At 37.6% G+C, this 22,367-nt stretch overlaps 1 protein-coding gene across 9 annotated transcripts in view; it reads left to right on the top strand.

Moving 5' to 3' along the window:
• The window catches only part of OXCT1 (3-oxoacid CoA-transferase 1), a 142,776-nt gene that overhangs the window by 66,727 nt on the left and 53,682 nt on the right, over positions 1-22,367 (top strand). For all 9 annotated transcript variants that reach the window (XR_013532663.1, XR_013532666.1, XR_013532662.1 and 6 more), the window contains exons 9-13: positions 814-928; positions 9,675-9,769; positions 11,748-11,796; positions 18,026-18,098; positions 18,691-18,766. Coding sequence is in view for 3 of the 9 variants with exons in the window: in XM_035291619.3 (XP_035147510.1) it covers positions 814-928; positions 9,675-9,769; positions 11,748-11,796; positions 18,026-18,098; positions 18,691-18,766 (408 nt within the window). In the remaining 6 variants the exon portion in view is untranslated. The remainder of the gene's footprint in view (positions 1-813; positions 929-9,674; positions 9,770-11,747; positions 11,797-18,025; positions 18,099-18,690; positions 18,767-22,367) is intronic.

A 22,367-nucleotide genomic window follows, 5' to 3' on the forward strand; every position in this document is an offset into this window, starting at 1 on the left:
TTCCCACTAGGCCCCACCTCCAACCCTGGAAAGTACATTCCAACCTGAGATTTGGAGGGGACACATGTCTAAATGATCAGCCAGTGAGAGCAGAGTATGGCCACCTAGCCAGAATTACTGTCATGATTCAGAAGTGTCTAGGGATCAGCAATAGAACTACAGGGAGCCAGAGATACCCATTACCTTGTATATATCAAACAGAAAGAGATTTTATAATACAAAACCAGTGTCAGGGGCCTAGGAAGAAAGGATGGGATTTTTGTAAACATGAGCCAGAGTCTGTGTCAAAGAGATTCAATAAAGGAAATAGTTTCTTGGCTGCTTTCTGGGTATTTCTATGATTCCTGTGATGCACTTGTAGCAAAACTAGTCTAGACTTTGCAGGTAGAAACAGGCAATTGGCAGCAGCAATACCTGGTAAACACATTCTGACAGCCTTGAAAAACACATTCCCAGAGACTGTTCCTCTTTTGTTCTTTTGGCCAATCCCTGAGCACCAGACGAGAATTTAGTTGGAAGAGTAACAGAAGTAGTGGACAGTGTGATAGTAGCAGAGAGATTCTTTGCTTCAAACAGACTGAACAGCGTATCTTCCTCTTTAAACAAATCTGACCACTTTCATTTACTTCCTAAAGAATTATTTATACCATCAAATATTGCTCATATTATTTTTTTAATCTCTGGTATATTTTAGGTTTGTCTCATAATAATGGGAGAGAGGTCATCTTTTTTTCCTGTAAAATTTATTTTAGCAGTGATAAAATACAAAGCATACTTTCAATCACAAATAATGTATTTCTGTTTGATTTAAAGCGTTTATCAATTCGGAAAGAGGGAGATGGAGAAGCCAAATCTGCTAAACCTGGAGATGATGTAAGGGAACGAATCATCAAGAGGGCTGCTCTTGAGTTTGAGGATGGCATGTATGGTATCCTTTCAGAGCCTGGGCAAAGACATAGCCTTTGCTTTTCCTATACTGATCAGGCTATTAGACCTCTTGCATAGTGAGTTGTCGCTAGTCTATTGTAACTTTTAAGATAATTAATCATTTTTTTTTTTTTTTTTTACAAAATGTGGCATATAACCCAAAGATATCAAGATACATGACAGAGATCTCTTTGCCTTCTTGAAATAAAATGGCAATCAAATATTTGCTTATATTCTTTTTTTTTTTTTTATTGCATTTTAGGTTTTGGGGTACATGTGCAGAGCATGCAATACAGTTGCATAGGTACACACATGGCAGTGTGCTTTGTTTGCTTTCTCCCCTTCATCCACATTTGGCATTTCTCCCCAGGCAATCCCTCCCCACCTCTGCCTCCCACTGGCCCTCCCCTTTTCCCCCCTATAGACCCCAGTGTTTAGTACTCCCCTCTCTGTGTCCATGTGTTCCCATTTTTCATCACCTGCCTATGAGTGAGAATATGCGGTGTTTCACTTTCTGTTCATGTGTCAGTTTGCTGAGAATGATGTTCTCCAGATTCATCCATGTCCCTACAAACGAGACGAACTCATCATTTCTGATTGCTGCATAATATCCCATGGTGTATATGTGCCGCATTTTCCCAATCCAGTCTATCATCGATGGGCATTTGGGTTGATTCCAGGTCTTTGCTATTGTAAACAGTGCTGCAATGAACATTCGTGTGCATATGTCCTTATAGTAGAACGATTTACAGTCCTTTGGATATATACCCAGTAATGGGATTACTGGGTCAAATGGGATTTCTATTTCTAAGGCCTTGAGGAATCGCCACACTGTCTTCCACAATGGTTGAACTAATTTATACTCCCACCAACAGTATAAAAGTGTTCCTTTTTCTCCACATCCTCTCCAGCATCTGTTGTCTCCAGATTTTTTAATGATCGCCATTCTAACTGGCGTGAGATGGTATCTCAATGTGGTTTTGATTTGCATCTCTCTGATGACCAGTGACGATGAGCATTTTTTCATATGATTGTTGGCCTCATATATGTCTTCTTTCGTAAAGTGTCTGTTCATATCCTTTGCCCACTTTTGAATGGGCTTGTTTGTTTTTTCCTGTAAATCTGTTTGAGTTCTTTATAAATTCTGGATATCAGCCCTTTGTCAGATGGGTAGACTGCAAAAATTTTTTCCCATTTTGTTGGTTGCCGATTCACACTAGAGACTGTTTCTTTTGCTGTGCAGAAGCTGTGGAGTTTCATTAGGTCCCATTTTTCTATTTTGGCTTTTGTTGCCAATGCTTTTGCTGTTTTGTTCATGAAGTCCTTGCCTACTCCTATGTCCTGGATGGTTTTGCCTAGATTTCCTTCTAGGGTTTTTATGGTGCCAGGTCTTATGTTTAAGTCTTTAATCCATCTGGAGTTAATTTTGGTGTAAGGTGTCAGGAAGGGGTCCAGTTTCTGCTTTCTACACACGGCTAGCCAGTTTTCCCAGCACCATTTGTTGAACAGGGAATTCTTTCCCCATTGCTTGTTTTTGTCAGGTTTATCAAAGATTGTATGGTTGTATGTAGGTTGTGTTGCCTCTGTTGCCTCTGTTCTGTTCCATTGATCTATATCTCTGTTTTGGTACCAGTACCATGCTGTTTTGATTACTGTAGCCTTGTAGTATAGTTTGAAATCCGGTAGTGTGATGCCCCCCGCTGTGTTCTTTTTGCTTAGAATTGACTTGGCTATGCGGGCTCTCTTTTGGTTCCATATGAAGTTCATGGTGGTTTTTTCCAGTTCTGTGAAGAAAGTCAATGGTAGCTTGATGGGTATAGCATTGATTCTGTAAATTACTTTGGGCAGTATAGCCATTTTCACAATATTAATTCTTCCTAACCATGAACATGGAATGTTTCTCCATCTGTTTGTGTCCTCTCTGATTTCATTGAGTAGTGGTTTGTAGTTTTCCCTGAAGAGGTCCCTTGCGTTCCTTGTGAGTTGTATTCCAAGGTATTTTATTCTTTTTGTAGCAATTGCGAATGGCAGTTCGTTCTTGATTTGGCTTTCTTTAAGTCTGTTATTGGTGCAGAGGAATGCTTGTGATTTTTGCACATTGATTTTATATCCTGAGACTTTGCTGAAGTTGCTTATCAGTTTCAGAAGTTTTTGGACTGAGGCGATGGGGTCTTCTAGGTATACTATCATGTCGTCTGCAAATAGAGACAATTTGGCTTCCACCTTTCCTATTTGAATACGCTTTATTTCTTTTTCTTGCCTGATTGCTCTGGCTAGAACTTCCAGTACTATATTGAATAGGAGTGCTGACAGAGGGCATCCTTGTCTAGTGCTGGATTTCAAATTGAATGCTTCCAGTTTTTGCCCATTCAGTATGATATTGGCTGTTGGTTTCTCATAAATAGCTTTTATTACTTTGAGATACGTTCCATCGATACCGAGTTTATTGAGGGTTTTTAGCATAAAGGGCTGTTGAATTTTGTCAAATGCCTTCTCTGCGTCAATTGAGATATTCATGTGGTTTTTGTTTTTGGTTCTGTTTATGTGGTGAATTACGTTGATAGACTTGCGTATGTTGAACCAGCCTTGCATCCCCGGGATGAATCCTACTTGATCATGATGAATAAGTTTTTTGATATGCTGTTGCAATCGGCTTGCCAATATTTTATTGAAGATTTTTGCATCTATGTTCATCATGGATATTGGCCTGAAGTTTTCTTTTCTTGTTGGTTCTCTGCTGGGTTTTGGTATCAGGATGATATTGGTCTCGTAGAATGATTTGGGTAGGATTCCTTCTTTCTGGATTATTTGGAATAGTTTCAGAAGAAATGGTACCAGCTCCTCTTTGTGTGTCTGGTAGAATTTGGCTGTGAACCCATCTGGACCTGGGCTTTTTTTGTGTGCTAGGCTCTTAATTGCTGCCTTGACTTCTGACCTTGTTATTGGTCTATTCATAGTTTCAGCTTCCTCCTGGTTTAGGCTTGGGAGGACACAGGAGTCCAGGAATTTATCCATTTCTTCCAGGTTTACTAGTTTATGTGCATAGAATTGTTTGTAATATTCTCTGATGATGGTTTGAATTTCTGTGGAATCTGTGGTGATTTCCCCTTTATCATTTTTTATTGCATCTATTTGGTTGTTCTCTCTTTTATTTTTAATCAATCTGGCTAGTGGTCTGTCTATTTTGTTGATCTTTCCAAAAAAACAGCTCTTGGATTTATTGATTTTTTGATGGGTTTATTGTGTCTCAATCTCCTTCAGTTCAGCTCTGATCTTAGTTATTTCTTGTCTTCTGCTGGGTTTTGAGTTTTTTTTGATCTTGCTCCTCTAGCTCTTTCAATTTTGACGATAGGGTGTCAATTTTGGATCTCTCCATTCTCCTCATATGGGCACTTATTGCTATATACTTTCCTCTAGAGACTGCTTTAAATGTGTCCCAGAGATTCTGGCATGTTGTGTCTTCGTTCTCTTTGGTTTCGAAGAACTTCTTTATTTCTGCCTTCATTTCGTTGTTTATCCAGTCAACATTCAGGAGCCAGTTGTTCAGTTTCCATGAAGCTGTGCAGTTCTGGGTTGGTTTCTGAATTCTGAGTTCTAACTTGATTGCACTATGGTCTGAGAGGCTGTTTGTTATGATTTCAGTTGTTTTGCATTTGCTGAGTAGTGCTTTACTTCCAATTATGTGGTCAATTTTAGAGTAGGTATGATGTGGTGCTGAGAAGAATGTATATTCTGTGGATTTGGGGTGAAGAGTTCTGTAAATGTCTATCAGGTTTGCTTGCTCCAGGTCTGAGTTCAAGCCCTGGATATCCTTGTTGATTTTCTGTCTGGTTGATCTGTCTAATATTGACAATGAAGTGTTAAAGTCTCCCACTATTATTGTGTGGGAGTCTAAGTCTCTTTGTAAGTCCTTAAGAACTTGATTACGTATCTGGGTGCTCCTGTATTGGGTCCATATATGTTTAGGATCGTTAGCTCTGCTTCTTGTATCGATCCTTTTACCATTATGTAATGGCCTTCTTTGTCTCTTTTGATCTTTGTTGCTTTAAAGTCTATTTTTATCAGAGATGAGGATTGCAACTCCTGCTTTCTTTTGCTCTCCATTTGCTTGGTAAATCTTCCTCCAACCCTTTATTTTGAGCCTTTGTGTATCCTTGCATCTGAGATGGGTTTCCTGGATACAGCACACTGCTGGGTTTTGGCTTTTTTCCAATTTGCCAGTCTGTGTCTTTTGATTGGTGCATTTAGTCCATTTACATTTAGGGTTAATATTGTTATGTGTGAATTTGATACTGTCATTTTGATGCTAGCTGGCTGTTTTGCCCATTAGTTGTTGTAGATTCTTCATTATGTTAATGCTCTTTAGCATTTAGTGTGATTTTGGAATGGCTGGTACTGTTTGTTCCTTTCTATGTGTAGTGCCTATTTCAGGAGCTCTTGTAAAGCAGGGCTGGTGGTGACAAAATCTCTGAGTACTTGCTTGTTCGCAAAGGATTTTATTTTTCCTTCACTTCTGAAGCTCATTTTGGCTGGATATGAAATTCTGGGTTGAAAGTTCTTTTCCTTAAGGATGTTGAATATTTGCCCCCACTCTCTTCCGGCTTGTAGAGTTTCCGCTGAGAGATCTGCTGTGAGTCTGATGGGCTTCCCTTTATGGGTGACCCGACCTTTCTCTCTGGTTGCCCTTAGTATTTTCTTCTTTATTTCAACCTTGTTGAATCTGACGATTATGTGCCTTGGGGTTGCTCTTCTTGCGGAATATCTTTGTGGTGTTCTCTGTATTTCCTGCATTTGAGTGTTGGCCTGTCTTGCTAGGTGGGGGAAATTTTCCTGGATAATGTCCTGAAGAGTATTTTCCAGCTTGGATTCATTCTTTTCATCACATTCTGGTACACCTATCAAACGTAGGTTAGGTCTCTTCACATAGTCCCACATTTCTTGGAGACTTTGTTCATTCCTTTTTGCGCTTTTTTCTCTGATCTTGGTTTCTCGTTTTATTTCATTGAGTTGATCCTCGACTTCTGATATTCTTTCTTCTGCTTGGTCAATTCGGCTATTGAAACTTGTGCATGTTTTGCAAACTTCTCGTATTGTGTTTTTCAGCTCCTTTAATTCATTCATATTCCTCTCTTAGGTATCCATTCTTGTTATCATTTCCTCAAATCTTTTTTCAAGGTTCTTAGTTTCTTTGCGTTGGTTTAAAACATGTTCTTTAGCTCACAAAAGTTTCTCATTATCTACCTTCTGAAGTCTAATTCCGTCATTTCATCACAGTCATTCTCCATCCAGCTTTGGTCCCTTGCTGGTGAGGAGTTTTGGGCCTTTCTAGGCAGCGAGGTGTTCTGGTTTCGGGTGTTTTCCTCCTTTTTGCGCTGGTTTCTTTCCATCTTTGTGGATTTATCCACCTGTCGTCTGTGTAGTTGCTGACTTTTCGATTGGATCTCTGAGTGGACACCCAGATTGTTGATGATGGAGTATTTCTGTTACTTGGTTTTTCCTTCTACCAGTCTAGCCCCTTCGCTGTACGACTGCTGAGGTCCACTCCAGGCCCTGCTTGTCTGGGGTGTACCTATAGTGGCTGCGGAACAGCGAGGGATGCTACCAGTTTCTTTTTCTGCTATCTTTGTCCCAGGATGATGTCTGCCAAATGTCAGTCTTATGGATATAGAGGGGTCAGGGAGTTGCTTGAGGAGACAGTCTGTACTTTGTCGGAGCTCAAGTGCTGAGCTGTGAGCTCTGTTGTTCATTCAGGGCTGCTAGGCTGCTATGTTTAGTTCTGCTGTAACCTAACTCGTAAGAAAACCCCTTTTTTTCTCAGATGCTCTGTCTGGGGGCGGGTTTGGGCTTTCCTTGTGAGTGTCCACCTCGCTGTCCTGCCCAGCTAGGAGGCAGTCTAGTCACTTTTTGCCTGCTGAGGCTCCGCCCTGCTGGTGTTAGGTTCGCCCTTTTGCTGCAGGCTCTGCCCTTCTGCTTTGGTCTCCGCCCTGTTGCCACGGGCTACGCCCTGTGGCAGAGTCTCTCTGTTGTACCAGGTTGCCTCGGCTATGGCAGGCTGCGTCAGCAATGGGCATGTACCTCAGTAGGGGCTGATGCCCCTCCGCCACGGAGCTGCGCTTTAAAAGAAAACCTTTTCACCAGGAGCGTTTGGAATCGCCGTTTTGTTTGTCGCACTGCGCTCCCCCAAACGCTGAGTCCCTGGGATTTCCTGGGCTGGGTCACAGTTCAAGACCCATTCAGTCTCAAGTTCAGCCCTCTCGGGTCTCAGTTTGCCCGTTCAACAGGGCACCCGTAACAGTACGCTTTTGTATGGAGTGCTGTGGAGCGCCTCTGCGCTCTGGTGCGGGCTGGAGCCGCACCGGCTGCCGGCTGCACCAGCCAAGACCTCTGCCTGGCATCCCGCGTCTCTTTTATACCTGGGAATTTCCCCGTTCTGTGGGCAACTAAGATCCGTCTGGAAATGCTTCCCCGACTCACCTTCTCCACACGTACAGCGAGAGCTTCAATCCTGGGTTGTTCTCACAGCGCCATCTTGAGTCCCCTCTCAAGTGTCATATTTGCTTGTATTCTAATATACAATAGATTTCAGTACAACTTGCATTTAATGGGAGGTTATTGGGAAAAGAGATTACCCAAGGTGAGAGTTTTCAAATCTCAGAATTCCTAATGATAACCAGTGCTAATATTTTCTCTGCATCCTGACATTTGCATACTCATTGAAAGATCCGACTTCTTAACAACCCTCCTCTTCTCTAGATAAAGCTCCTGTGAATAGCTTTTTATATCTAGTATTTTTTAAGGGTATTCAACAAATGATTCAAGTTCTGCTTTAGATACTTTGTCAAAAGATAAGGTAGAGTAGACATAATTTAGTACAATTAATATTTGGATTCTGAATGCATTTAAATAATAAGTGTGTTAACTGTTTTGCTAATTTTCCCTACAGCAGACATTGAACTATATAATACAAATAACGCATACAAATACAGATATCATATGATAGAATGAATGTTTGTTGAATGGCGGATATAGTAAAACTGTATTTAAAGACCTAGGACAGGAAAAATGAGAGACATGAGAAATGTCTACATTTTGTGAGCTTCTCTAGTCCATGAATATCAGTCTTCCAGACTGATCTTGACTGGGAGAACTTTTCTTTTTCCACTTTCTTTTTACCTTTACCTCATTTTTGTTTATTTTTCAGTTGACACCTTGTGTTATGATGTGAACTCACATAGGGGAAAAGAATAGCATGTTGCCTCTCTTCCACATCTTGTATCAGCAAGGTACAGAGTCAACCCAGTTGAGTTAGTAGGTGAAAGTTGGTCATTGGACTTTTTTTCTCAACGCTTCTTACCCTCATTTACCATTGATATATAAACACTGACCATAACATTGATTTTAGGCATTCTTTATTCAGTTATTGTATTGCCTGTGAAAAATATCTGCAAGTCAGTTTATGTAAATGGACTTTCTATATCTCCTACTCTTTTCAACCCAAAATGCATAGAATTTTTTCCTCTCTGGTGTTTGACTTTAAAGTGTTAAAGAATTTAGCGCATAGGTTATGATGAAAGAGTTGAGCTACCAGGCTTGTAATTTGGGTTACTCTGTCCTAAAAATACCTACTCATAATGGAATTAATATCTCAATGTGTCTGTCCATTATTGAGAAATAAATTAGAAATAACATTATAGTAGACTGTAATAGAACACTAGAGGTGAACCAAGTAGCTGTAATCATAGCTTCATAGATTTACTGTATCCACAAGAAGGGACCTGGATCATTGAGTTGTCCTGCTGGCCTTTGTAGTTTATAATATGGCACCCATATATAAACCTCCTCTGGCCTTGATTCATGGAGACTTCACTGTTAAAATCTCATCAGAGTGCCATTGTTCTTTCTACTAGTTCTGGTGAGGTATTTGGTGTGCAGTGGTAGTGGACAGTAGTGGGTAGTAGTTCCAGGCAGTGTGAGTATCTTTGATCTGATCAGCCTGCCTGTGTTGATAGGCTGTATTGAACCCACATCATTGATTAGTAATCATCATCAATCCTGTTTTGATCATCTAAGGAAGAAGACTCAGCAACCTCAGTTAACTCTTTAGTGCCTTGACAACAGCTTTATATATGGGCTCAATTGTATTTGCTGAAATTTAATTTCCTCCTCACTTTTCTTTTTATGTCACATAGAAAATTCAGTTGGCAATGAATGTTACAACAGACACCCAAAAGATCAGCTCTTTTAGGCAGAAATTTTGGTATTGTCAGAAAACTTTTTAAAATTTAAAAAAAATTTAAAAAACACTAACCCCATTTATCAATAAAGTTGATAAACAATGATCTTTACTTGTGGCAGGAGTTTTGAATAGTGAAAATCATTCTTTAAAGAAAAGGCAAGCCATGTTTAATAATCAGTCATAATGCATCAATCCAAATTTGCAGAGCACAATAAGGAAAATGTGCTTTTTTTTTTTTTTTTTTAAATGTAATGGCTAGCTTCAGAGGTTACTACTTTGATATTGGTGGGAAAGCATATTAATGTTATTGAAAAAGCTGTGACTACTTAAAGAGACTGTCTTTTTGAAAAATTAAAAATAATACCCAGAGGGGGATTGGAGAATATATTCATTTATAACTCATGTAAGCTACCTTTAAATAAAGCTTCTGTTAAGATCTATATATACAGACGATTTATGGTATAACCTCTCTACCTTTTGTATGCTGGGCCTTAACATCTTCTTTTTCCAGCTAATTTGGGCATAGGAATCCCTCTTCTGGCCAGCAACTTTATCAGCCCAAGTATGACTGTTCATCTTCAAAGTGAAAATGGAGTTCTGGGTTTGGTAAGATGAAAATTTGTTTTTTTTAAAATCCAGTTTTGATGAAGAATGAGATATTTCATATGGTGAAATTTTTTAATAAAATTTTTATTTCAATAGCTTTTGGGGTACAAGTGATTTTTGGTTACATGGATAAACTGTATAATGCTGAAATCTGAGATTTTAGTGCATTCATCACACATAGTGAAATCTGAGTTGTTGCATAAAGTGTCCAACCCTATTTTTCTTTGATTATAATAAAATATTAACTTTTCCCTTAAAATGTGAACATGTAGTATTGTATTTTATATAGTAGATGGTAGATTCCTGACTCTGGGCTTTCTGACTGCATCTCCCATGAGGAACCTGATTTAGAGAGACCTCATGATTATCTGTATAAACTGTTACTCATCCTTCTGTGGTTGGACAGATAATGAGGGTTGTCAATTCTATGTTAAATAAAATTAAGTAAACCTCAGAGTGAGAAATTGAAGAGTAAGGTTTTTACTTTAAGACAGGGACATTATTTGAGTTGATTGCCTCAAGAAGCTGTAGAAGCTCTCATCTCATTCTCCTTTTGAGGCCTTATTGTCCAAAAAGTTACATTTTTTTCTTCCTTAAGATTAAGCTTCCAGATGAGCTCAATTTTCTTAGTGAGGCCATATTTTTTTGTTATTATAATAAAATTATATATTTTTCCTTCTTGTATGACATTTTCATTTAATTAACAATGGTAAGGATTATTAATGGTTGCCTAGTCATAATCTTTTATTTCTCAGTGGATCATGACTGTTAATGTGATAGAAATTATGCATATGGAAAATATATTCACAATTCAAAATATAAATAATGATCATGGGCATGTAGTTGATACTGATTGAGGCAGTAATCATGACATTTTCAAAGACACAAAAATGATATATATTTGGATAAAAGCAGATTCATGTAGAAATCAAAGACTTGCATTTTTAAGGTGCCTTAGGGATTATCTAGAGTGATCAAATTTCCCATTTTGAAGAAAAGGGAAATAAGTTTGTAGATTTTCTATGGCCAGTGTTTAAAGAAAATTTACATAGTTCTGAGCATTAGTTGCCACTTCAGTTTAAAAGATAAATTTTGGTCCCTCTCTAGAAAGTATGTAAAAATTTCACAGCCAATATTTCTTCAGTTTTTGATCTATCTTATATCTTATGCCTTTTTATTTTTTTACATGTTCCTCCCTTTTCATATAATATATGTGATATTCTTAAACTACTTGCCCTGTTTAAGTTGTTACTTTATAAAAACATATGCAAAAATTTAAAAACTTCACCGAGAATAGCTATACAAAAGGAACGTAAGGACATAAGTATATCAAAACTTAGATGTAGTGAGGAGTATGATTAGAAACCTGAATTCAGGCCTTCACATTTTACAAATCAGAAAGCTAAAAGCTTGTCTCTCCTAGCCAAATAACGTGATGTCGTTTGTATTTATTGATCCTCACAGAAAAGTTCTTGAATAACACTGGCTGCATAGTAGGTACTAAATTTTTCTTTTTATAGTTTTTGTTTTTATATTTTTAAGAGAATGGGGTCTCACTATGTTGGCCAGCCTGGTTTTGAACTGGCCTCAAGTGATCCTTTTGCCTCAGCCTCTCAAAGTGCTGGGATTACAGGCATACAATAGTTTTACTGGCCTATATTTCTAATGAATTTTCACAGTAGGGACTAAATAATTACTTTTTGTTTTATAGACTTACGTTTCTAATAGCATAGCATTTCTTTCAAACTGGTAATTTTTAGAAAATATTTTTCATTTACCCAATCACAACTTCAGTATAGAAAAGACTAACATGAGAAACAGAACCATGGACACCACAGAATTATTTTTCAGAAGTTTAACTCAAGTCTTCGGATGATAAATTTCTAGAGTTCTTAGGGAAGTTATTTATAGTACAGTTTTAGTATGTGATTCAGTGAGAATCTTCATTTACTAATTGAATGTGTGTTGTATTTGACAGGGTCCATATCCACGACAACATGAAGCTGATGCAGATCTAATCAATGCAGGTAAGCTCACTTATTTCTAGCTTTTCCCTTTGCTGTTAATTTTGTGCTAAATAAAAAGAGTTTGGGCTCAATTCTTTGTCTTTTCCTGGAGAGCACTCCACTGTATTCATTGTTGAGGAGAGGAAATAAACTTTTTTGAGGTCTCCTCTCATTCAGGAATGACTAAGATAAAGGAGGAAATACAGGTGGAAGAACTTTGCTGGGTCAATCAGTCAGTTTCTTGCTTCTAAATAGATAGCACTCTTATATTGGGTAATTTACAAGGGCATGGACATGATTAAAATAGACCCAGACAGGATGGTGAAATCCCACAGGGAGTTACCACCTCTGGGCCCTATGGGGCAGTGATAGGAGAAGGCCACTTAACAGAAAACACAGCCTTTGGTAGAGGAACTCAGTCAACTCACAGCAACCTGGTTGGGTAGAGGGTCTCCTCTGCTGGATTGCCTGCCTGTGCCTCCCATTAGACAATCTCAAGTCAAAGTAGGTCAGCCTTCTCAGGATAGAGAACGGTGAGAGTGAATCCATAGCAGCAAAAAGAAACTATCTGGTGCATTGGAGTTTTGTTGTAGGTAGTGATTACTGTTTTCTAGATCTCATTAGAGCAGGAGAGGTGCTTAAGGCGGCACTCTGCAAGTAAGTACAAGTATGATCTAGTGATGTAATAAATGTAGTTCCATTGAACTGGGGACTAGAGCCTTGTCTACTTTGTTCCTACATGTATATTGTTTACCTTTTATTACTAGCCTTTTTTGACTGGGACATAGTCTTATATATCAACAGCCTAGAGGAGGAAGAACAGGTCAGGTCATTTGGCAATTTTTACTATCTATGCTTAAGGCAACACTGCTACCCCTTTGGGGCGGTAGATCATCCCTGGAGTGGGACTGCCCATAAGAAGCAAATTTTTAGGTTCTAGTATGATTTTCCCTACCCTTCTTTTATTCATTCTACCCCCGCAAAAGTATTATTCTCATGTTGCATTCAAAAATAGTATGTGTAAATTTCAGAAGACAAGTAATAGGAGCTGAAACATAAAGGCCAGCTGCCAAGTAAAATTGATGCCTGATACTTAGAATTTTTGGAATTGAAATGGCTTCTGGTTGAATAGTTGAATTAGTTAACACAACTCAACTCTGAAAGGCCTACTGTGATAAAGCAATGACATTTAACCAAGGTTGTAATTTAATTGTACTGTACCCTTTAGCAGTAGCTCATTGATCTGTGAAAATATTTGCTGCTTGGTTTAATTAATTTGTGATGTTAGTGAAATGAATAACTGCATGTTCCAAATTTCAGACTTCAGTTCATAAAACCCACTTTCCTTGGAAAACTTGTTAACTAATTCAATATGGTTGGACGACAGGTGTGTCTGATCCCTTAGAGCTTAGAAGTAGCTCAGTCCAAATGAAGCCACCAATTTTACATTTCAACTTCTGAAGTACCATGTTTCATCTTAAACTACTTTTTTAAACCAGAATTCATTGCTTATGAGAAGCCAAGGTGCAAGTCAGTTTAATAATATTATAACTTTTTCAAAGTCCTTTTTGGGATTTTTGATACTTTTAATTTTCAAACTATCTAAATTAGGGAGGAAACACTTTAAGCTGGAGTACCTAGAATATAAATTGGCAGTTTCCTCAATTTTCAAAATTACCTGGAAGATCAACCCATTATTTGTGTTAGTTTGAAAGCATTTTATGGGAATCTCTTTGAATACAAAGAGTTATATTTCTATTATTACATATTAGTAGAACTATTTCCAAGGATCTCTTTTAAAAAGTCTCATAAGTTTATATAAAAATGAACTACCACTTGTATAGTATTCAATGGCTTAGAGCATACTTTTTAACATGTATTATACCATTGGAGACTCAAATGAAACCTTGTTTTACAAACTGGAAAACTGTGGTCCAGAAAAGTGAAGTGACGGATTTAACATTAACATTGCTAGGGACTGAGGTTCATCCCCAATCTCCTGCTTGTGACCCCTGGCCTTTTTCTCTATGCACTGAGTTATACCTCCTGATCACCTGAATTGCACAGAGGTGCAGACACCAGTGCTTGGAACCTTTCAGAGGTCCCATGAAGATCTGGGCTCTAACCTAGAGTAGCCCAGTGCAGTTGTGAAATTTCTAAGTCTCATATTTTTGCTTCTATATTGTGCATTTTTCACTCTTTATTTCTTAATGTTTTCTTATTTTAATAAACAATATTTTAAATGACTTAACTTTTGATTAAAGTTGCTTTAGAAAGAATCACCATGATTAATACTCCTTGGCCTCTGCCATGTCCTCTCTACAGTAGTGGTTTTCAATGGGGTGGGGTCTGATTTTGCCCCTAGAGACATTTGGCAATGTCTGAGGACATTTTTGGTTGTCACAACTGGGGGAATGACATCTAGTACCTAGAGGCCAGGGATGCTGCTAAACATTCTGCAACAACCAGAATAGTCTCCCCGTATCCCAGAGTTAGCTAGCCCCAATGGTCGAGAGCGCTAAGCAGGAGAAACTCTGCTCTAGAGGTATATGTATCACATCTGAAGAATAACAGGCCGGCAGTCTAAAGTACAGATAACACAGCATTCCAGATCTCTTAGTGGTTGTAACCAACCATTATGGCTTTCTGTCTTGTTGTACCCTTCAAGGATACTTTTGTCCACCCAATCTGGACTGCCGGGTGTTTTCTGATCATGGCTCATACTCTTTCTTGCATGTCTTTGCTCTTCATGTGTCTTTCATGAGATTTTGTTCTGCTCCATTCCATTTTTATGCCCATTTCCTTACTGATAACTTTGTATCTGAGATTTTCATGAGATTTTGTTCTGCTCCATTCCATTTTTATCCCCATTTCCTTACTGATAACTTTGTATCAACACTTATGCCTATCCTTCAAGTACCAGCTAATTTTTCCTTTCCAAATCCTACTGTAGCTTTGAAACGCCCTTCCCCAAAATTCACAACTTATCTAGTGTCTCTAAGAAGCATATCACATTTTGCCTTATAATTATTTGTTTGTCTCTCTTTCTGTATAGTAAGTTCCTTTTGCTTAGGGCAGTGATTCTCCCAGTGTGGTCTCCAGACCCACGGCATCAACATCACTGGAAATGATTTAGAAAGGAAATTCTCAGACCTTACCACATACCTACTGAATTAGAAACTCTGGCAATTGGGTGTGGCAATCTGCAGTTCATAAATCTTCCATGTGATTCTGATGAATGTTAAAGTTTGCAAACCACTAGTTTAGATTACCCAAATATGATTTATAACACTGTTTAAGGCACATAGTTGTCATTTACTATTGTTTGGATGACCTGTTAAATTATAAACCAAAGAACTCAGTGACTAGGAAATTGATAACTCTATTGCCCAAATATCATGAAAAAAATTCAGATATACATAAAGAAAAAATGGAAAGACAGATATACATAAAGAAAAAATGGAAGAGACAGAAATTAGTTGGGAATAGCCAAATAAGAAAGCCCTCTTTATGGTGATTGTCTTTAGTTATGACTTTTTGACCAAACCTGGACACTGTATTTAAAAAGCATGGATTATATTTTAGATATTGAATGTTTAAAAATGCTGAAAATTAACCTTGCTTCAAAAGACTGTAATTTATAAGATGCTATATGTATTAGTGGAGGCCTTGATAATGTTTTTTCAGGAGAATTGTTTTCTAGGCTCTTTAATAAAACTATGCTTCACAAATAATATAGGAAGAGCCAAAGCACTTTCCATTGATTTCAGTTTCCTATAGCATGGCAAATATGCCTTCTATGTGGTATTGGCCAGTGCAGATTGTCTTTTGGAAGTCAGTGTTTAGTCCCTAAAAAACAAAGAACTGGAATTTTTTAATGTTATTTTTTTTCTTTTTGTCCTGCAAATTCTTCCTCCTTGACTTTCCACCTTACAGGATTGTTGAGGATCTGAATTTGCAGGTCATAGACATTGTGTCTAGAATAAAGTTTGGTTGTGTTATGCCTGTCTTAAAACCTAGAGTTCACACAGGCTGGCCGTATAACCCCACGATATAAGCCAATTGCCTGGTCCTGAGGCATTTGTCCCTAGAGGGCAATGACATTGTTTCTTTTATAAGTAGCTTTGGAGAGAGGAATAATAAAAATGGGAATAATAAAAGCTGACATTTACAAAGCTCTTTCTCTGTGCCAGGCAAGTTAGAGTAAGGACTTTGTAGTCATTATCTAATTTAATCCACTAAGTATTACATGCTGTTTAAAAGCCCCTGCTAACCATATCAGGAAGTAATTTCCAAAACTTTTCAGTTTTATGGAACTTTAAAAGATACAAAAATGTTTCTGTCATTTAGAATCAAACTCCCTTGAGAGATAATATTTCATTTTGATATAAATCTATGTATATATTTACTTATATATTTATAAATAAACTTACTCTTTCTCCATACTCAAGTTTGAATAGAGGGGGATATTGATGGAAAAGTTTGCTTCTGAGAAAGACTTGAGAATCTGAGGCTATAACTGTGTTGCACAGCTAGGAATATTCAGACTACTTGTGGTTCTTTTGTTTCTGGGAGCTATTCCCTGTTCCAATCTTGTATTAACAGTTTTTCTTTTCTTTCTTTTTGTCTGCCCTAGTATACTGGGGCCATGCATGGGGTATTCTCAGACAGGTGACTTATCTTTGGTAAAGTGGTATGTGAGCACCTTCCTGGTTGAGACCAGAAGCTGTTCCCAGCCCCCTGACGCTCCTGGATAGACAGGAAATAGATCACAAGATGAGAGCAGCTTAGATATGAGTCAGGTGATTTTATTAGTTCTGCGGGGAGTAGATGACCTTGAAAATCTTTTCCAGCTCTGAATTTTACTGGGATGTAAGTCTTGGGAGATGTCCTTCCAAGGTGACCTCTTGGAACATTAAATACGTTAGCTAGTATTACCATGTTATTCCCTGATTTTTTGAAAATCCTATGGTTTTAGTAGAAGCTTATTGGGCAAGAAAATACTGATGAGTCAGAAGAAGAAAGAAAAAGGGAGAGAGATGAAAATTCGAGAGTTCAGGCCAAATGATGTTAAGGTATTAGGTGGGTCCTTTTTTTCTGTATTTGTTTTCTAATTTTATTTTTATTTCTCCCTAGCTTCATTGAGATATACGTGACCAATACAAATTTTTTAGATTTAGCATGTATAACGTGATGATTTGATATACATATACATTGTGAAATGATTACCATAATCGTTAATTGTCACATCCGTCACCTCACGTAGTTACTCTTGTTGGTAGTGAGAATTCTTAGATCTACTTTTCTAGCAAATTTCAATTATACAATATAATATTAACTATAGTTACCATGCTATACGTTAGATCCTCAGAACTTATTCTTCTTGTAACTATAAGTTATTTGTTGATTAAATGAAACTTCTGTGTCATTCCCTTCAAAATTGCATTCCTTCTTACGTTCCTATTGATTCCACCATCTCTCTGTCCCAGTGACTTAGAGTAGCATTGGATTCTGACAGGTGTTATCCCAGACTTCCCTTCCTCCTCATTCCTAAGTGGTATTTAGCAGAGGATTGTGAAGGGAATGGGGATGGTGAGAGACTGGAGAGGTATAGAAAATAGAAGGGTGCATTTCCTGTAAAACAGAGGTACCCAACCCCTGGGCCATGGACCAATACAGGTTCATGGCCTGTTAAGAACCAGGATGCACAGCAGGAGGTGAGTGATGATCCAGCAAAGAAGCATTACCACCTGAGCTCTGCCTCCTCTCAGATCAGGGGCAGCATTAGATTCTCATAGGAGCCCAACGGAACCCATTGTAAAGTGTGCATGTGAGAGATCTAGGTTGCCTGTTCCTTATTGTAATCTAATGCCTGGTGACTTGTGTGGAACAACAGTTTCATTCTGAAACCACCACCCTCCCCCAGTTCATGGAAAAATTGTCTTCCACAGAACCGGTCTGAGGTGCCAAAAAGGGGACTGCTGCTGTAGAGAATTTCCAAACAATAAGAAAATTAAAAGTTGGTCTCCTTTTTTTTTTATCATCATGCAAAGGCAAATGTCAATGACAAAATACTCCCCTCCGCAGAAGGTTCCTACTATGTTCCCCGCACCTGCTATGTCACTGCGTTTTAGTAAAGGGAGCTTAAGTTCTTTTGGAAATGGAGAAGTTACAGACCTCTGTTCACCATGATACTCTTAGAAAAATCTAATAGCCTTTTCTTTTTTGTGTGTGTTGTGTGTGTGTCTAGGCAAGGAAACAGTTACTATTCTTCCAGGAGCCTCTTTTTTCTCCAGCGATGAATCATTTGCAATGATTAGAGGGTACGTAATAACAGAGCCCCTCATGTTTCACACAGTGTGGAATGAGCTGAGTCATCCTCTGAGTATGTTAGCAAGGCTCTGAAACACAGCCACATTTCCCAGCCAGAAAGCTATAGGGAGTTTGTTCAGCTGCAAGATGTGAAGTTATTCACATCAAATGTTGAGCGTTGAATATCCAGCCCACCATTAAGAAAAGAACCCCCAAAATGGAATCTATGTCTTTGTGCCCACCAGACTGAAATAAACATTTCTAAGGTTTGTTCTGAGGATTCTAACATTTTCTTCAAACTGTATTCACTTTCTAGCTAGTGTTTGTCTTCAAATAGTCACATTCTACCTCACTGAAGGAAACAATCTCCCTGTGTACACCTGATCATAATTTGTTATTGAGACAGTGTATACTATAACTTAAAAAAATTCTTAATGATTATTTCTCTGTATCAGCTTGGATCTGATCTATTTGGAAATCAGTTGCATGGTGGGGGAAGCAAATATATTTTGGTGTTATGAAATTATTCTAATTGCTGGCAAGTTCAAGCAAAGGGGACAAAAGCTTGTTAGGCTTGCTTTATTCTTCCTCTTTCTTTTTCAGGGGACATGTCGATCTGACAATGCTAGGGGCAATGCAGGTTTCCAAATATGGTGACCTAGCCAACTGGATGATACCTGTAAGTAGACATTTTTTATTCTGAATTATGCTTGGATCAGAATAATTATTTTGTAAATACTAAGGCAAAAATCTTATCAAAAGGCCATGAGATCACAAGTCTTTTAAAAATTAAATATTTTAATGTATATTTCTTATTAGAATCAAATTTTAATTAAGCAGGCACTGAGACCTATTCAGCTTTGCCAGTTTACCATGTGGTTGGGACTAAAAGTGGTCAAGGTCAGAGCCAAAACATCTTCCTTAGAAGAAACCAAGTTGGAGGAGACTTAAAAAACAGAAAAAGTGCTAATTACACATGGAAAGTAAGAAATACAAATATTTACCATAACTAAAGTTTTAAACTAGAAAGAACAATGAACAGGTTTGTTAATGTTGTTAGTTCTATTAATCGGTGATTGAAATAATCTTGACTGGTCATGTGACCCCATGAGTAATCATTGTCCTCACTGTGGAATGCAAAACCTGTGAGAATTTAACATCATCGTGAAATGCACAGTTGTCATTTAATAATGACCTAAATCAAGGAAGAAACCTCTTAGAATTAGCTTTGAAAAGAGGACTGTTATCACTGACTTAATTCATGAGAGTAGTTCATTATAGACCAGGTTGTTGCTTCCCAATTATGTGCATGGAAACAACAATGAATATGTTTATGATTATAAGCTCATTTTGGCTGGTAGCCCAGTTGCTCTTTTTGTGTGTATTTAAGGATTTTCATGTGTTTCTCTATAGAATCAGCTAAGAAGAATCTTGTCAAATAACTGAGGCTGGTGTTCTATGATACGACAGTTTTCTTGAATTTGCTTTTTAATAATTTTTTGAAGAAGGCGGATTAATGAAGTATAATAATATTAGAGATCATGTTAGTCTAGCTCATTTGATCTAATGCCACCTGAAATATTATTTTAAGTTTTAATAGTTATTCAAGCCCTAGTTTCCAAACTTGGTGGTATATTAGAATCTCCTCAGAGTTTAAAAAAATTTTGATGCCTGGGTTCCAGCCCAGATAGTCTGTAATTCAATTAGTCAGGGATGTAGCCTGGACACTGGGTCATTCAGAGCAACTCAGGTGGTTCTAATATGTGACCAGGTTTGAGAACCAGCATATTAAAGATTGATTACAACTCAGCCCATTTTAAAATGTAAGAGAAAAACATCATTGAGCCATTATGGTAAGAACTCTTAGCATATTGTGGATTATGTTGTCAGTTTAGTTGTAAAAATATTGACCTTTCTGAATCAGCCATAATTATAAGGCTCCACAGCTTTTAGTTGCTTCAAAAAAGAAAAAAAAAATCAGGGAGAGTCTCCTGAGCATCATTCAGTAAATCAGATTGAAAGTATATGGAAGTACTTGTGCAGGAATTGGAATGTATTTCTGTTTTCAAATTTTAGGAAAGGGCCATATATGGTAGTAGAGCAAGTATAGGAAAGCAAGCCCTGTGTTTTAGCACTGACTCTACCAGTAATCGAGGTCTGACCTTGGACGTTTGTTTTATGCTCTTTGGGGTTAAAATGCCCTCATCCATAAAGTGAGGGTTTGAGACCAGATAATTTTAGGGGTCTCATTTGGTTCTCTTAGGTTACTGGGTAAGAGCAAGGCCCTGTAGTGAGACAGTCCTGGGTTAAAGTCTTATTTCTGATACTTGCTGGCAGGGTAACTTGAGCTGATTTCCTATTTTTCCTCATCTGTAAAATGGGAATCATATAATAGTACCTACTTTGTAGGACTATATGAAGGACTACACGTCATAATGCATGCAAAGTATATAGCACAGAGCTTGACACATAGCACCTGATAAATTGGTTATTATTTTTATAAGAAGTTGTGGATACCTGGCAAAGAAGAGAAAAGCATTGGGTCCTATGAACAAAAGCAATAGGGTTTTAAATATGTCTGTTTCTCTGGACTAATGATTTTTGAAATCAGTTTGCACAGTGGCCCTGGGTATGAAGCAGAAATGTGTTAAATATCTTCTTCCTTTTGGGGAACATGTGCATCTTTATATCAGTGTAAGATTTGTTTAGATTATGATTTAGCATGCAGTAAGGCTGGAAACTCTCATAGTAACAATGTACATTATGTAGTTATTTGTAGGAAAGTTTTTCCAATGCATATTATATTTTTACATATCCTGTTATGATTCCTGTGAATGGCTAAAATACAAATGTTTATTACTCTATACTTTTCTCAATATAACTTGGAACCTATGAGTTTCCAAAGGAATGGACCTTGTGTGGTGAACAGCTCTGGAGTTCTGTAGCAACATCATGGAAATCTAGTTCAGAAAAATTAAGCATAAAAAGTGTTCTTGGGTTTGGTTACACTGTTTTGGTAGTGGAAGTTGGTAGTGTTACTTCTGATTAGCATTTCTGTTGTTGCTTTCATGACTGATAATCATTTCCTGGCTTCTTTGTATATATTTTCATTATTTGAGACTCAGGGAAGCTTCAGATTCAAGACCATGAGTTTTAGTTTGGTTTGAATTTCAGCTCTACCTTTTCAAATTATGTGATCTGGAGCACATGTTTTTGCTAGGATTAAGTGAGAAGAAAATGAAAAGTGAACAATGCAAGCAGTCTCTAAATAGTGGCTGCTATTAAGTAATGCTCTATTACTTAAATTAAAGAGAGAATATTTACCTTAAAATACACTGGTATAAGCAAGATGATTTTACAGGAGCCAGTATAACCTGTTTATCCTAAGTCCTTCTTCAAGCACCAAAAATTAAGCCCTTTGAGGATACATTTTTTTTCTGTTATTGGTTATGGATAAAGATATAGCTTACCTTCCTTACATAATTTCAGTAAGCAAGCTATTTTTATTTGTTCCAAAGGTTTGTTGACTTATATAATTTAAATACATTTTTATTGCAAGATCTGGCAGTCAAGAAGCTGAAAAGTTCAGCTTTATTTTATCATTTTTCATTTACTTTTATCTTTTTCCTGAGTTTAATAATCTTTCAATGGCTGTATAAGCCATGAATTCTCAGTATCATGACATCATAATCAATCATTACAGCATCAGATTACAATAAACATTAAGCCTTCAGGGCAAGCAAACGGTGTGGATGCTATTTGTCTTACCCTTTAGTAGCTTCTTAGTATGCAGTGTTAGTCTCACGTGCACAGTTTTTTTAAACAATTCTACCCTGAGCATCCAAAGGGAGAAAACTTGACAAAACAGGAATTGGCTCCTTCAAGCTCCCTGCTGATTGTAATGATGGTAAAACCACAGGCAAGCTAATAAATGATGGAAAGATGTGCAGTCTGCTGAATCTATATTCAGAGCTGCTTTAGTGCCTTCCTAATGCCTATTTTTGGAGAACAGCTGGCATTGATTATTGACTTATGAAGGGAAGCAGATGTATATGGTCAGCTATGAGAGCTGGTTATTGAAAGCACAAAATAGCAGCCCACTGGACAGGGCTGTAGTACGTGAGTGAAACGAGAGCCAAGAAGGATTGAATGAAGCATTCTTATGGCAATAAAGACACTTCCAGTGTCTTTTGTTTTTCCTTTTCTCCCTCACATTTTTCATCTCTTTGTGCATTTGAAAAGAATACATAGTAATTAATGTCATACTCATGTGTGCTACA

Source organism: Callithrix jacchus, chromosome 2 (assembly GCF_049354715.1).
Source record: "Callithrix jacchus isolate 240 chromosome 2, calJac240_pri, whole genome shotgun sequence".
NCBI classification, from domain to species: Eukaryota; Metazoa; Chordata; class Mammalia; order Primates; family Cebidae; genus Callithrix; species Callithrix jacchus.